The sequence below is a fragment of the Haliotis asinina genome, chromosome 6, assembly GCF_037392515.1.
Source record: "Haliotis asinina isolate JCU_RB_2024 chromosome 6, JCU_Hal_asi_v2, whole genome shotgun sequence".
NCBI classification, from domain to species: domain Eukaryota; kingdom Metazoa; phylum Mollusca; class Gastropoda; order Lepetellida; family Haliotidae; genus Haliotis; species Haliotis asinina.
The window spans coordinates 67,455,525-67,468,589 of record NC_090285.1 but is presented as its reverse complement, the minus strand read 5'-3'; the positions used below and the strand labels follow the sequence as shown (position 1 = coordinate 67,468,589).

Sequence of the window (13,065 nt, the reverse complement as noted above, 5' to 3'; positions counted from 1 at the left end):
TTAACCATTGACTAAGAGTTTATTTTTATGCTTAGGAACATAACACACATGCCACATCCACTCACACTACATGTAGATCACAAGCCGCGTCCTACAGCTACCTCTGGGGATTCTGTGTCCAAATGATCAAGATTCAAACTTGGAAAGTTCACCTGCTGCTCAAACCACTGAGCTACTGACAACAGTTTCTGTTCCTGAAAATGATTTCCAATGAACTGAAGTCCAATTGGGAGCCCTTTAGTTGACAAGCAGGCCGGCACATTGACAGCTGCAACACCTGGAAGGGGACACAACTCTGGTATGATCCTTGCACAAACAATTTGAAATTTGTGAGGGGCTCATCATTAAATTTTCAGGTGAAGGCTTTAGATATGTGTTAGGGACAAGAATGTTTTATTCACAGCTTCACTTTTTGTCGATACAACAACTCTACCACTGTCATCTACCTGCCATGCAGACTGTACAATGGTAACAGTACTAACTCATTTATAATTTAAATGCTAAACTCCAATCACTATGTGAATGCTCATAGTGCTAACAAATAACACATTTACAAAGTTTGTAATTGGGGGCAAGATTAGGCTGTGTTGTAAAGTATGTTAAACAAGTAGATCTTTATAGCCCTTTTTTTTGTCAACAGTCAGTTCATTCCACAGTTGCGCTGTAATGAAAGAAATGGATCATTTGCTCAATGCAACTACCACTACTACCACCTACCTGCTATGTTGGCAGACTGTGTGTACACGTCATGCTGCTCCGTGCGAGTTCTGTTGTCTTCACATATGAAGTCACTGTACAGTGGAGCATCAGCAACCGTTGTTGGAGTCAACAGGACATCCACACCACTGGCAAATACCTTCTGGAAGTCCTCACTAATGAGCCTCCTGACCCTCTGAGCCTTAATGAAGTAGTCCTCATAGTTTCTGAAAGCAGGCATTGAAACAGTTACACCAGTTAGCTTCCTGTAAGCTGGGATTGCTCCTCAACCTAAGAACAAATAATTCGATAGGTCTGAGGCCAAACATGATTTAGAGGGTTATCATCGTAAGCAAAGGGTTAGATATGCTGTAGGTAAGTAGGGGGTTATATATGCTGTAGGTAAGTAGGGGGTTAGATATGCTGTAGGTAAGTAGGGGGTTATATTTGCTGTAGGTAAGTAGGGGGTTATATATGCTGTAGGTAAGTAGAGGGTTAGATATGCTGTAGGTAAGTAGAGGGTTATATATGCTGTAGGTAAGTAGAGGATATTATATGCTGTAGGTAAGTAGAGAGTTATATATGCTGTAGGTAAGTAGGGGGTTATATATGCTGTAGGTAAGTAGAGGGTTAGATATGCTGTAGGTAAGTAGAGGGTTAGATATGCTGTAGGTAAGTAGGGGGGTATATATGCTGTAGGTAAGTAGAGGGTTAGATATGCTGTGGGTAAGTAGGGGGTTATATATACTGTAGGTAAGTAGGGGGTTATATATGCTGTAGGTAAGTAGAGGGTTAGATATGCTGTGGGTAAGTAGGGGGTTATATATACTGTAGGTAAGTAGGGGGTTATATATGCTGTAGGTAAGTAGAGGGTTATATATGCTGTAGGCAAGTAGAGGGCTATATATGCTGTAGGTAAGTAGGGGGTTATATATGCCGTAGGTAAGTAGGGGGTTATATATGCTGTAGGTAAGTAGAGGGTTAGATATGCTGTAGGTAAGTAGGGGGTTATATATGCTGTAGGTAAATAGAGGGTTATATATGTTGTAATAAATAGAGAGCTCTAAATGATCAAGTACCAGCAACATTTCACAGTCCCAATCATACATCACTCATCACACTCAAGCATAAGTCACCTGCAACCAGTAAAGCATACAGTCCCTTTGAGTCAAAATCTCCCAGATTAATTGCACTCTGACTCAAAAACAAAAAATCATACATGAGAGTTGAGAAAGTTGAACCTAACCGAACTGATCTGGGGTACCATCAAATCTGACATTGCCCAGAATAACACAACATTTAAAATGACAGATCTTGATTAGCCACGAATACATGGCTAAGATTTCACAAGACACATGGAAAAGATTAGTTGAGAAAGTTGAAAATACTGTGGAGCATCAGTACTGGCTTCAAAGCGGTTTACAACAGTGTATGAAACTCCTAATAAAACCAGGAACCCCACCGGGCTGACAAATGAAAAATGTTGCTGGCCCTGGGAACATGTAACCAGCCCTGTATTAAAAATAGAAAACTGAAGTAAGATGTTAAATTACTCTTGTCAAAGAATTACTTACAGTGAAGTAAACTTAAACATATGCAAAAGCAAATTTTACAAATTGAGACAAACAAGGAAAGTCAGAATGGTCAGTATCTTTGGCAAGAATCTACATGTTCTTCATGCACTTAGCATTGGGGATTTGTAACTCTCCTTGTGAAAACATGCACAACAAATTTAGCAATAAAACTTGGTCACTAGAGGTATTCAGGTTTAGTGTTAGCTAAAAGGGCAGGATGATCTGTGGAAGTTACAGTTTGATTGATCCTCAACTATACATACAGACATATGTATTGTCAAGGACATGGCAAACTATATATCTATGGAAAATGGATTGGCCCACAGGGCTGGCTATAAAATAAAGTTGTAAGCCTGTCATGTAACTAGCATGCAGCAGGCTGTCAGGCAGACGCTATTTCATATACTGTTTACAACAGGCAACTATCAGTCCTGTTATCAATTGAGTGCACTCTGACAACAAAATGACTTATTTAGAAGCACAGAGTGATGACTTTTGATACCATCACCTACCAATGAAATCAACATCACACGTGCCTCACGCTTACCTAGCTGTTACCTGAGCTGCTGCTACACCCTCGTCACAAGTCTTGCAGTATTGAATGAAAATAGTGATGGTTTTATATTTTGTTGACAAAACTTATAACAAAATTCTGCAGAGTTGGTGTGTTTTTCCTATTTACTTTGGCATTTGTTTGAGTTAGAGAGTAATTCATTGGGGAGATTTTGACTCAAATGGACTGTACAATGGAACAATCAGTCCAGCATACTTCATAATGACGTATACATCACAGTAAAGCATACTTCAGTCAAGCATACATCAGAGTCAAGTGCATATGACTATCAGGCATACATCACTCAAGCATGCATCACAGTCAAGCATACATCTCAATCAAGAATACATCACAATGAAGCATTTATTAATCAATGATTATATACCTCTTCAGAAGAAACCAGTTTCCATTGAGGATTCTTGACCGGACTACGTAGTTGAAACCATCACGCCGACTTTGGGCATAGAGTTCTTCAGTTGAATTGTCAACTGGGGCACGTAAACCTGCAACATTGTTGATTTTGTTAGTGTTGTAGGTGACGAAACATTTAGTTCTGGATGCCATTCATTTCTTTTCCTCTAATTTCCCTATACCACTGGACATTACTCATGACATCAACCACTGGGTTGTGTGGACCTACAATAATTCTTTAAGGGTATGCTTAAAAATCTAGAATATTGCAAATTATTCCCTGTGTTTATGAAACTTAGTAAATATTATGGAGCTTATTTCAAGAAACCAACCAGAGTTAAAGAACCATTATCAGAATCGGGGACACACTGATGGTATGTGAGGCCTGATACCCAAAAGCAAATGAAGATCCTGTATACTTAAGAAAATAAGCAGTGAAACTTTACAATAACATCAGGAAAAATGTTAATCAACACTTAATATAAACTCACATATGTAGTCACTCAGAATCTCATCCTCTAGTCATTGAGCTTTATGTATATTATACCAAATTAATTCTCAAGTAAAGTTGGAATGGTGTCTTTCCTGAACATTAAAAAAGAGGGCAGGAGGTTCTTTATAATGTTGCCAGTTGTATTTGAAACAGACACGATGAGGCTGGTAGAGAGGATGTTGTATTGCCGCCCGTTTCAATCATGAAAGGACAGGGTCACATGATTGGATTGCTTATTTCATCAATGTCTGTTTCCTTTCTGATGACAACTAGATTGAACCATGGTATCACAATGGAGTTGAGGTACTATACACTTGACAGCTGAAGACAGGTTAGTTCCAGCAACAGATATTACCATATTGTATCCCGTCATAGCGAGCCATGTTGGACGCCACCTCACAGTAGCAGAGGACGTTGTAGCAGATGATGGAGTACTGTGTGTGAGGGAGCGACACCTCCGTCACACGGGCACCCCCCTTCTCAAACATGTCAGCTGCCCGTTGCCAAGCCAACACTACATCTGGTGACGTACCGGGGGCAAAATACTCCTAGATAACACAGAAACACACTGATGGAACAAGCTGAGCTTCACTGATTGTGAAAGGTTAATAACTATATGGGGATAAAGAAAAGGTTTCAACACTGCAAGGGGTGGTGGGGTAACATAGTGTTTAAAATGTTCGCGCACACCTAGAGTTTGCTTGCGGCACTTTTGACATAGCTACTCTAGACATCAAGGTGATATTTTTGGAAGAGGAAAGTTTTCAACTTTGACTGGAAGGTAGACAGTGTTTCAGTGTTTTTCATAAAGAAGAGAAGATCATTCCAGAGAGAGTATGTGAAAGAGAAGCGTCTGTGTCCAAGGGTTTCCATTTTGGCTTTGGGCATTGTCAGCAGTTAGTTGTTGGCTGATCTGAGACAGTGAGATGGAACATACTCTTTCACCAAGTTGGTCAGGTAGGATGGAGCTAAGCCACTGATGCAGCAGTATGTGATGCACAAGATCTTGTATTCAGTCCTTGCTTTGATCAGCAGCCAGTGGAGTTGGACAAGGACTGGTGTGATGTGTGACCGGTTTCTGCTTCTGGTGATGGTCCATGCAGCTGCATTCTAAACGCGCTGTACCTTGGTGACAAGATCCTGATGGACATTACCAGTAGACTGTTACATTAATCCAAATGTGAGAGGAAATGGATCTGGCCAAATGGTGTGACGCATCACATGTCAACAGGTGACGTATGTTGGCAATGTTCCTCATGTGGAAGTAGCATGTGCTACATACGCTATTAACATGGTTCTCCATAGAAAGGTTTGAGTCCATGATGACCCCAAGATTTTTTATGGTTGTACTGAAAGGTAGCACTGAAGTACCACTCTTGATTGAGTCCACTTTGGCCCGATTCATGGCTGAACCCGTCAGCAAGATATCAGTTTTGTTGTCATTTAGTTTTAGTTTATTGATAGACATCCAGGATTTCACATCAGAAATGCACTGTGAAACGTGAGCAAAAACGTTGAGTGAGTTTCTGACTGATTAGGAAAAAATTATCTCTGAAGCTGAGTGTCATCACTGTCATAGCAGTGGCGATTGACAGAATAGTGGCTGATCGGCTCACCAAGGCTACGTGTGACAAACATCAATGGTGAGTAAACATCAGTAAACACCCAGGGTCCCAGGACTGACCCTTGTGGAACTCCATAAATAACTTCATGTGAACTTGATCGGAAATCATCAATGAGACCAAACAGTGTTCTGTTTTTCAAATATGATGTAAACCACTTAAACACATTACCACATAGCCCAGAAAGGTCCCGTAAACGCACAATGAGCTTGATGTAGTCTAATGTGTTAACTTGCGCCGAGTCTGCTGCTTCAAGTAGAGCAACCATGACACTGATCAGTGTCTCCATGCTATGGTTTGATCTGTAAGCAGACTGAGAAGGATCATAAAGACCTTTCTCATTGAGATGTGTCACAAGACGAGTCTTCATAGCCTTTTCCAAGAGCTTTGACACATAGGAAAGGTTAGATACAGGTCTATAGTTAGCGTGATCTTCGGTATCTAGTCCATTCTTCTTCAGTAAAGGTTTCACAGAATCACTTTGAAAGAAGATGGGACATAACCAATGGAAAGACTGAGATATATCATCTTGGTAATGATGCATCCAAAGTTAGTGGAAGACTAGAGACCTTCTTCCCAAGGGATGAGATGAACTCACTGAGAGCCTTCGTGGATGTGGATGTGGTATGATATGTGAAGCCCCTTTCTGATGTCCCCAACCAATGACATTGCTGGAATATAGCTAAAAGCAGTGTAAAAGCATACTCACTGAACACCACAAAGTCAAATCATCTACATGCATAAAAGGCTTGAACAAAGATGACATTTTCAAAATGGCTACCATGGTTTGAGTTCAGTGCTTAAATTAGGATAAGATTATCTTGAAACAACTGCTGAGATGACATACAAAACTCTAGCTTAGAAAACCAAGAGGTTTATTAGATTTCAAAATTGTATTGACATCAAGCAAATTAGTTTGGCCACAAATTTTCCATTAAAATTCACTTACCTTTGGAACACCAACATGTAAGCCCTTGACTGAGAACTCACTGGACAAGGAGACCGAGTGAAAGTGGTCAGGCACAGTGGTGGAGTCATGGGTGTCATGGCCTGCCACTACATCTACAACAAGGATATACATGGCAACTGTTTAAATCACAGGATTCAAAGGTACTAGAAAATATTTTCTTGAGCCATAGTATTTAAACTGCACTTTTAAACTGCAGTTAGTTTGACATCATCTGGTGGTTACTATTGGGACAATGAATATGAAGATACAAGCTTCATGTCATGACATCAGGTGTATATTTCCCGTACTTAAAACAGTGGCTGCATCCTCCACTGTCCTGGTGAGGATGCCAGGGACGTCCATGGAGTTGACCAGCGGGATGAGGCCGTGTCTGGACAGCAGACCGTACGTTGGCTTCAGTCCCACCACACCACAATAGGAGGCCGGGTTACGTGTCGAACCTCCAGTGTCAGAGCCAAAAGCACTGGATAATACATAATACATTATCAGAGTGAACTGTAAACACTGACACACTGGATCTTCTATTCCGTTTTAATAAAACAGAATACAGGAAAAGCATCTCAGCATAAGATTACTGTAATAGATCACTTGTAGTTCTCAACAAAGCTCAGCCTTATAAACTGCAAAAACTTCCGAAAACAGTAGTTTGCACTGTTTCTTTAAAATCACTGATTACATAACTTCTATTCTCAAATCAATACTTAGGATTCCTGCTGTATCTCATATTGACTTTGAGATCAGTACAGCAAGGGGAGGACGAAAGGGATAGAGAAGAAACACACAATGCAGACATTTAGTTCTTCTGGAGGCGACAGGATAAGAATCTGAGTAGTCTGGTCAAAGGGAGATAATCCATCCCCTGCACATAACATAGGAGTGCATCAAGAATGCGTCCCAATAAGGGCCAGTCTTGCATAATGACCACAAGACTCAGTATCTTGGTACAACTAAGGGAGGCAACTTATTCAAATATACAATAGTCCTAAGATAACTGCCCAATATTATGTTTAAATTACTGCTCCAAACAATGTTTTATAACATTCATATCAAACAATTTTCACACCTACATGTTTATCCTGCCATGGAAAAAAACAGTTCACTCGTAAGAATATGTCCCTCATGTATTTATAAGAAATATATTCACCTCAATACTAGAAACATTCCAAAACAATTTCTGAAATCTATTTGATCTGACATACGCATAACATGCTCCAACAGCAACCGACACAGCACTGCCACCGGAACTCCCTCCAGCGATGAACCAGTCAGGTGAGGACGAACTAGTCACATGGTCTGGGTGTTTCGATTGGTCATCCCCTCGGTCAGGTTGCTTCTTGCCGTGCCTTTTCCTGAACTTGTACCTCCATGGGTTGATGGTTGGTCCAGCCACACTGTCCACAGTTGCTGACCTGACAGAGTGGGTGAGTGAGAGAAGAGGAAAAAGACAGTCTAAGTAAACGCATCCTCAGTACTTTTCGCTACACTCCACTACTGAGTCTAACAAAACCTTATGGGAGGTAATCTTTGAGATTCACCAATCAGAACACAGCTTACCACATCGCGAACTTTTTATCTCGAAAAGGTTTCGTACTCAAACAATTCCAAATGATATTTAGCGTACGCTCACTTTGTGATGCACATGGCGTAAGTACAGCCATGACAACAGTGAGTAAACAATCGCAGAAAATGGTGTTTGGGGCTATATTCAAGGATGTCATCTTGCTGAAATATTAGCTAATGGTAGCATGTCAACAGAAACCCCAAAGCGTATATACTGCAGGTCAAATAATTGTGCTATATGTAGATTTTTGTTTGTGGAAAGATCTGTGTCAGTGACCTGAATATTTTGAAAGTCCCTCCGATCCCTAAATAGTAGCCGTAGTCTGATTGGTTAATCTGTATAACCGTCTCGCGTTTGATTGGACGGTCATTGGTCGCTCAAAGGTTACCTGACGTGACCTTCTGCTAGGTTTTGTTAGTCAGTGGTGGAGTGTAACGAAATACACTGAAACTAAGTTTACTTAGACTGGGAAAAAGAGGACAATACTTGACTGACATGACCACCCTTGATCATGTGGAGACTGACACCCAGTTTCTGGGTTGTCATACTGTACTTGTCATGTCTGGGTTGTCATGCTGTACTTGTCATGTCTGGGTTGTAATGCTGTACTTGTTATGTCTGGGTTGTCATGCTGTACTTGCCATGTCTGACCTGTTGTTCAAGACTCATGACACCAGCCCTAGCATGCAAGGCAACTTAAAAAGCAGTGTCTTCATTGTAATTGTGACCAAGAACAAAGATGATACTACACACAATTATCAGCTGAGATAGTTCCTCACCAACGTGCTAAAACACACAAACCACCCTTGAATCTGACCTTGGTAAGAAACTCTCTCTAAATCTAGCAAAAATTACATGCTTTTTTATTAGCTGTGTCACAAGGGTCACTATTCCTTACTATGTGCAGCGTACCTGACTAAACAGTTCATTCCTGTATGTCCAGGATTAATGTGTCACTTCATAAATGCCAGCAAGGGACATTCACATTCTGCACATTCACTTCAAGATTTATAATGCAGATCACTATCTGACATTCACCTTTAGAACTGCTCACTTCTTCTCCACTGTCTAGAGTTTGCTAGGTTCATGTAAAAGAAAAGACTGGATTCTGAACAAAATAGACTACATGATAATTATTAAAGACCTGACTCGATAGACTGGAGACATTTGTGACTTAGATGGAAGACCATTGCTGACGTACATTGAATATTGCTGACACTAGCAGAAAACTTGTCTCCTTGACCTCATATGGTAGTTGACCAGTCATGACTACATACATGACCATGGAGATGTGCAGTCACTCACAGCATGTATGGTTTCCTCATATAGGGGGTGTAACAGGTAACAAAAAAACACTTCTCACTGAATGGCCAGTGAAAATGGTCTATATAAACAATGTACCATGATAGGAGGGAAACAGGTGATGGAGCTCAGTCCAGGTACCGGTATATTGAAAGACTTGACTCTATTAAAGGGATGGTGACACACTGACAGAGTGTTAAGAATGTCAAGCTGTTTTTCAGTTGGTTTGTTTTTGACCCAGTGGAGGCACTGTTCCCTTTCAGGTCAAACATAGAGGAAAGAACAATATATGTTGATGTAAAATCTATCATTATTGCTAGATTAATACAGGTGAGAAAATTAATGTTAGGATGTATGTTTTGAGTATTTATTTAAAGGGGCACTAATGCGGAGCAATTTCCGTGGACTGGTGTAAACTTTTGTTATTGTTTTTCTCCCGTGAGTACCCGGATGATATCCCAGAATTCGTGACTGGTTCGTGACCTCTGCTGCGCAGTCCGTAGGCGCAACTGATAGTTTAATTATAGACAGATCAACTGAGGTGAAGTCATTTTTTACTTCATTACAAATGTATTATGAAAACAAATGAAACACTTTGAAGGTTAATCATCTGCCAGTGGTAGAAATGGTAAAAAACTATTAGGACGGAAAAATAACGAAGCCAATGTACGTCTCTATATTTTGCCTCTTAACCCTAATTAGTTTATTGTCATATTTGTATGATTCTGAAAATTAATAAAAGAACACACGATCTGCTTATACTCATAGTAAATTTCTAACATAACAGCAACATTTATACATTGTATAGATTGCCAATGTGGATCCTATTTCACACACATACGCGATCTAGTGTCTGTTTTCTGTCATACAGATTCTGCTGAATGCTACAACAAATAAATTAAAACAAAATGCAAATAATGAATGTAAAACAGACTAATTTTATAGCAACAATGTCAGGCTACTACCTTGTTCAGGAGTGTATCCATCAATATCCACGTAAAAGAAATCGTATTCCATTCATCTGCAGCTGGTAAATAATCCTGCTCTGTGTCGCGTGTCTTACAACTGTCTCACTTGCGAAAAAGTAACACATCGTTTCACGTCTTTCACACTGGTGAAAACCAGATAAACCTCTCATTGGTCTCCCAAGATAGCACACCTGGCAACTAATTGTATGATGCCCACTATTCTAAGTAATTTAATTAACCAATAATGAGCAATCAATCAACGCAAGGGTGGATAATTCTTTGAAGGGAGGATGTTGTTTTTGCACTCACACTTTACGACAGGGTGTTGTCATCTACACACACTGCCTTTTGACAAATCCGCTAGAAGATAAAAGTAATTAATCAATCAGTGTGTTATCGGTTAATCCTTTGATCGATGTTTGCTTTTGTAACTCAGCTGATAAAACCTCTTGCATCACTTACATGCACATATTACATAACATACAATACATTTGCCATTACAGACCTTAATTTATAATGTTGAGTATTTACTCCAGACAGGAGAAATGCCAAATGGGAACCTTTGTTGAGTAACCGAAGTGGTGTTACTACTAATTATACCTGTTAAAAAATCATTAATTGACCATCCAGGGAATGATGACAAATAACACGTGTATTTACACCATCAAGCGCGAGTTACAGCAAGGAAGATGTAATCTCTGTGTCGCATGCAGCCTGAAAACACTTATGGGCCGAAACTGTTTTGAGGATACCAACGGAATTTCGTTACATAAGGAATACACACTGGCATTTGCTGTGTACTTTGGTAAATAGGGGAAATAAGGGGTTTTTTACGTAAGAAAATTTTCAGATTTCTCTACCAAAGGCAAAGTCATCGTTTTTTGTTTACGAATTCAAATAAATCAACTGTGTGTTTTTATTATCATAAATAAGAAACCACTGTAGCTACCATAGCTACCAAAATTTACGTATGATATTTGCTATCACAGCTCAACCAACACTCAAAACTACCTAAATATAAAGCTTTGCAATCTTCCGTACTGAAACAAATGGCTTGCTGCGTGCCTGTAGACATGATATTTTCATGTAACATGATTAAATATCGAGGTTAAAAACGCAGAAATAGGATCAAATTAGATCAGTAACTATACCATCCAAGCATCCGAAAAGTACTACACTGCTGGGATATTTGGTTACGATCGGACAAGGAATACCATGGATATTTTTAAACAAATGGCATATGATGGGCATCCGGCCTCCTGACTGTTTAGGTGAAAAAATTCTGGACAGGAGCCCAGTTCCTTTGTCCGTCACGGTCGAAGGAGCGGGCGCTGACCAAACTGCGGTTTGGTTTCGTAATTAGACCGTTGGTGAGAAACATTATTCGCTCCGCATCAGTGCCCCTTTAAGGAACTAATGATTGGTGAGTGTCCCTGCACAGAACATAAAAGTTGTATTACCCCATGGCAAACTCATCCATGTTGGATTTACCGATGATGACAGCCCCCGCTGATGCAGCTCTCTCCACCATTGTAGCATTGTAAGGTGGAGAAAAGTTAAACAACATGTGAGATCCACATGTGGTTGGGATACCTTTGGTACAAAAATTGTCTTTGAACACCATTGGCACACCCTCTAAGTTACGGAGGGGCAGTTCTGAAAGTATGTATATAAATATTAAACATATAATAATATAAGCTATAATATGATATATAATATAATATATATTATAATATAAGATAAGCACAAGATCAAGCCCTGGTCCAACATGTTCAACTACAAGATTCTGCAAATGGTGAAGCATAATTTACAACTATATTACAGCAATATTAAAGATTGTTCAGCACAGATCTACAAAATTCTAACCTTTAAAGCCTGCTCAAACACTACAACTGGAATATAAGGTACAGTTTAAATTATATTTGGTCCAGTTCATTTGATTACGGTTGTACTTTTGTTCAGTCTTTTGTCCGAGTCTGCAGCAGATGTCTGTGCCAGTTCCGTAGTTTCCTTGATGAGGAAGTTGAGCTCCTGTGCATGGCGTGATCGTTCCAGGCATTTTTCACATAACTCTTTAGCAGAGATCCTTCCATCTTTCAAATGGGTGAGAATCTGAAAAATGTTAAGTTGTTTATGTTGCATGAAAAAACTTGGACAGCAGAGTTGTCAGACAGCAGTCTGTGGGGGCAGGAGAGGCAATATAATGCATATACTGACACTACACATGCCTTAAAGCATGTTGACATCTGATAAATCATTAAAATGTAAGAAAATGACATTGCAAACCTCTCTGATCGTCAATGACAGCATGGTTCCGGTTTGGGTCAGAGGTCACATCAAGCTCCCTTCAGTGATAGCGCACCGTTCTTAAACAGAGCAAGTGATTAGCGCTATGTGGAGCTTGTCTGAGGGAAGAAGAGAGGCAGTCGTTTTCTGTAGATGCCTTTTAACGACACACTGAAGGAACCAAATAATGGAACACATGAGAGTAAAAATGTTCATTGGTTCATTCAGGTTCATTAGCTAACCCTATATTGTTCTGTGGTTGGAAACCTGAGAATGTATGTTAGGATAATATAACTGTACGATGAAGCGTGTGTTGGGGCATGAGGGTAGAGAAGTGGGCCGGCTTATATTTGTACCATGCGGTATGTTTGTTACAGTTAATCTGTGTAATCAGCTCTTTCGTGTAATGACTACATGAATCAGTCATTTTTAAGTACCTGATACGTGTAATGACTGAACATTCCAGTTGCTACACGAAATGACTAAAAATTATTAGTTTGTCATCCATATTACGTGAAATGACTTCAAAATGCTGTCAAGGTCACAAAACTTCACAGTAAAAATATTTACGGACGCTATAATAAATTGTTTTACATGTGGCACATCAAGATAAAGTAGAACTGAATATC

At 39.8% G+C, this 13,065-nt stretch overlaps 1 protein-coding gene across 1 annotated transcript; it reads right to left on the bottom strand.

The window, feature by feature from the left end:
- LOC137286143 (glutamyl-tRNA(Gln) amidotransferase subunit A, mitochondrial-like) lies at positions 1-12,514 on the bottom strand. Its single transcript, XM_067817819.1, has 10 exons — positions 12,437-12,514; positions 12,103-12,262; positions 11,611-11,806; positions 7,519-7,728; positions 6,607-6,782; positions 6,299-6,411; positions 4,083-4,275; positions 3,209-3,326; positions 718-923; positions 1-277 (listed from the first exon to the last, which is right to left on the bottom strand). The coding sequence occupies exons 1-10, from the start codon at positions 12,458-12,460 to the stop codon at positions 78-80; spliced, it is 1,596 nt and encodes a 531-aa protein (XP_067673920.1). The 5' UTR covers positions 12,461-12,514; the 3' UTR covers positions 1-77.
- Positions 12,515-13,065: the final 551 nt, after the last annotated feature.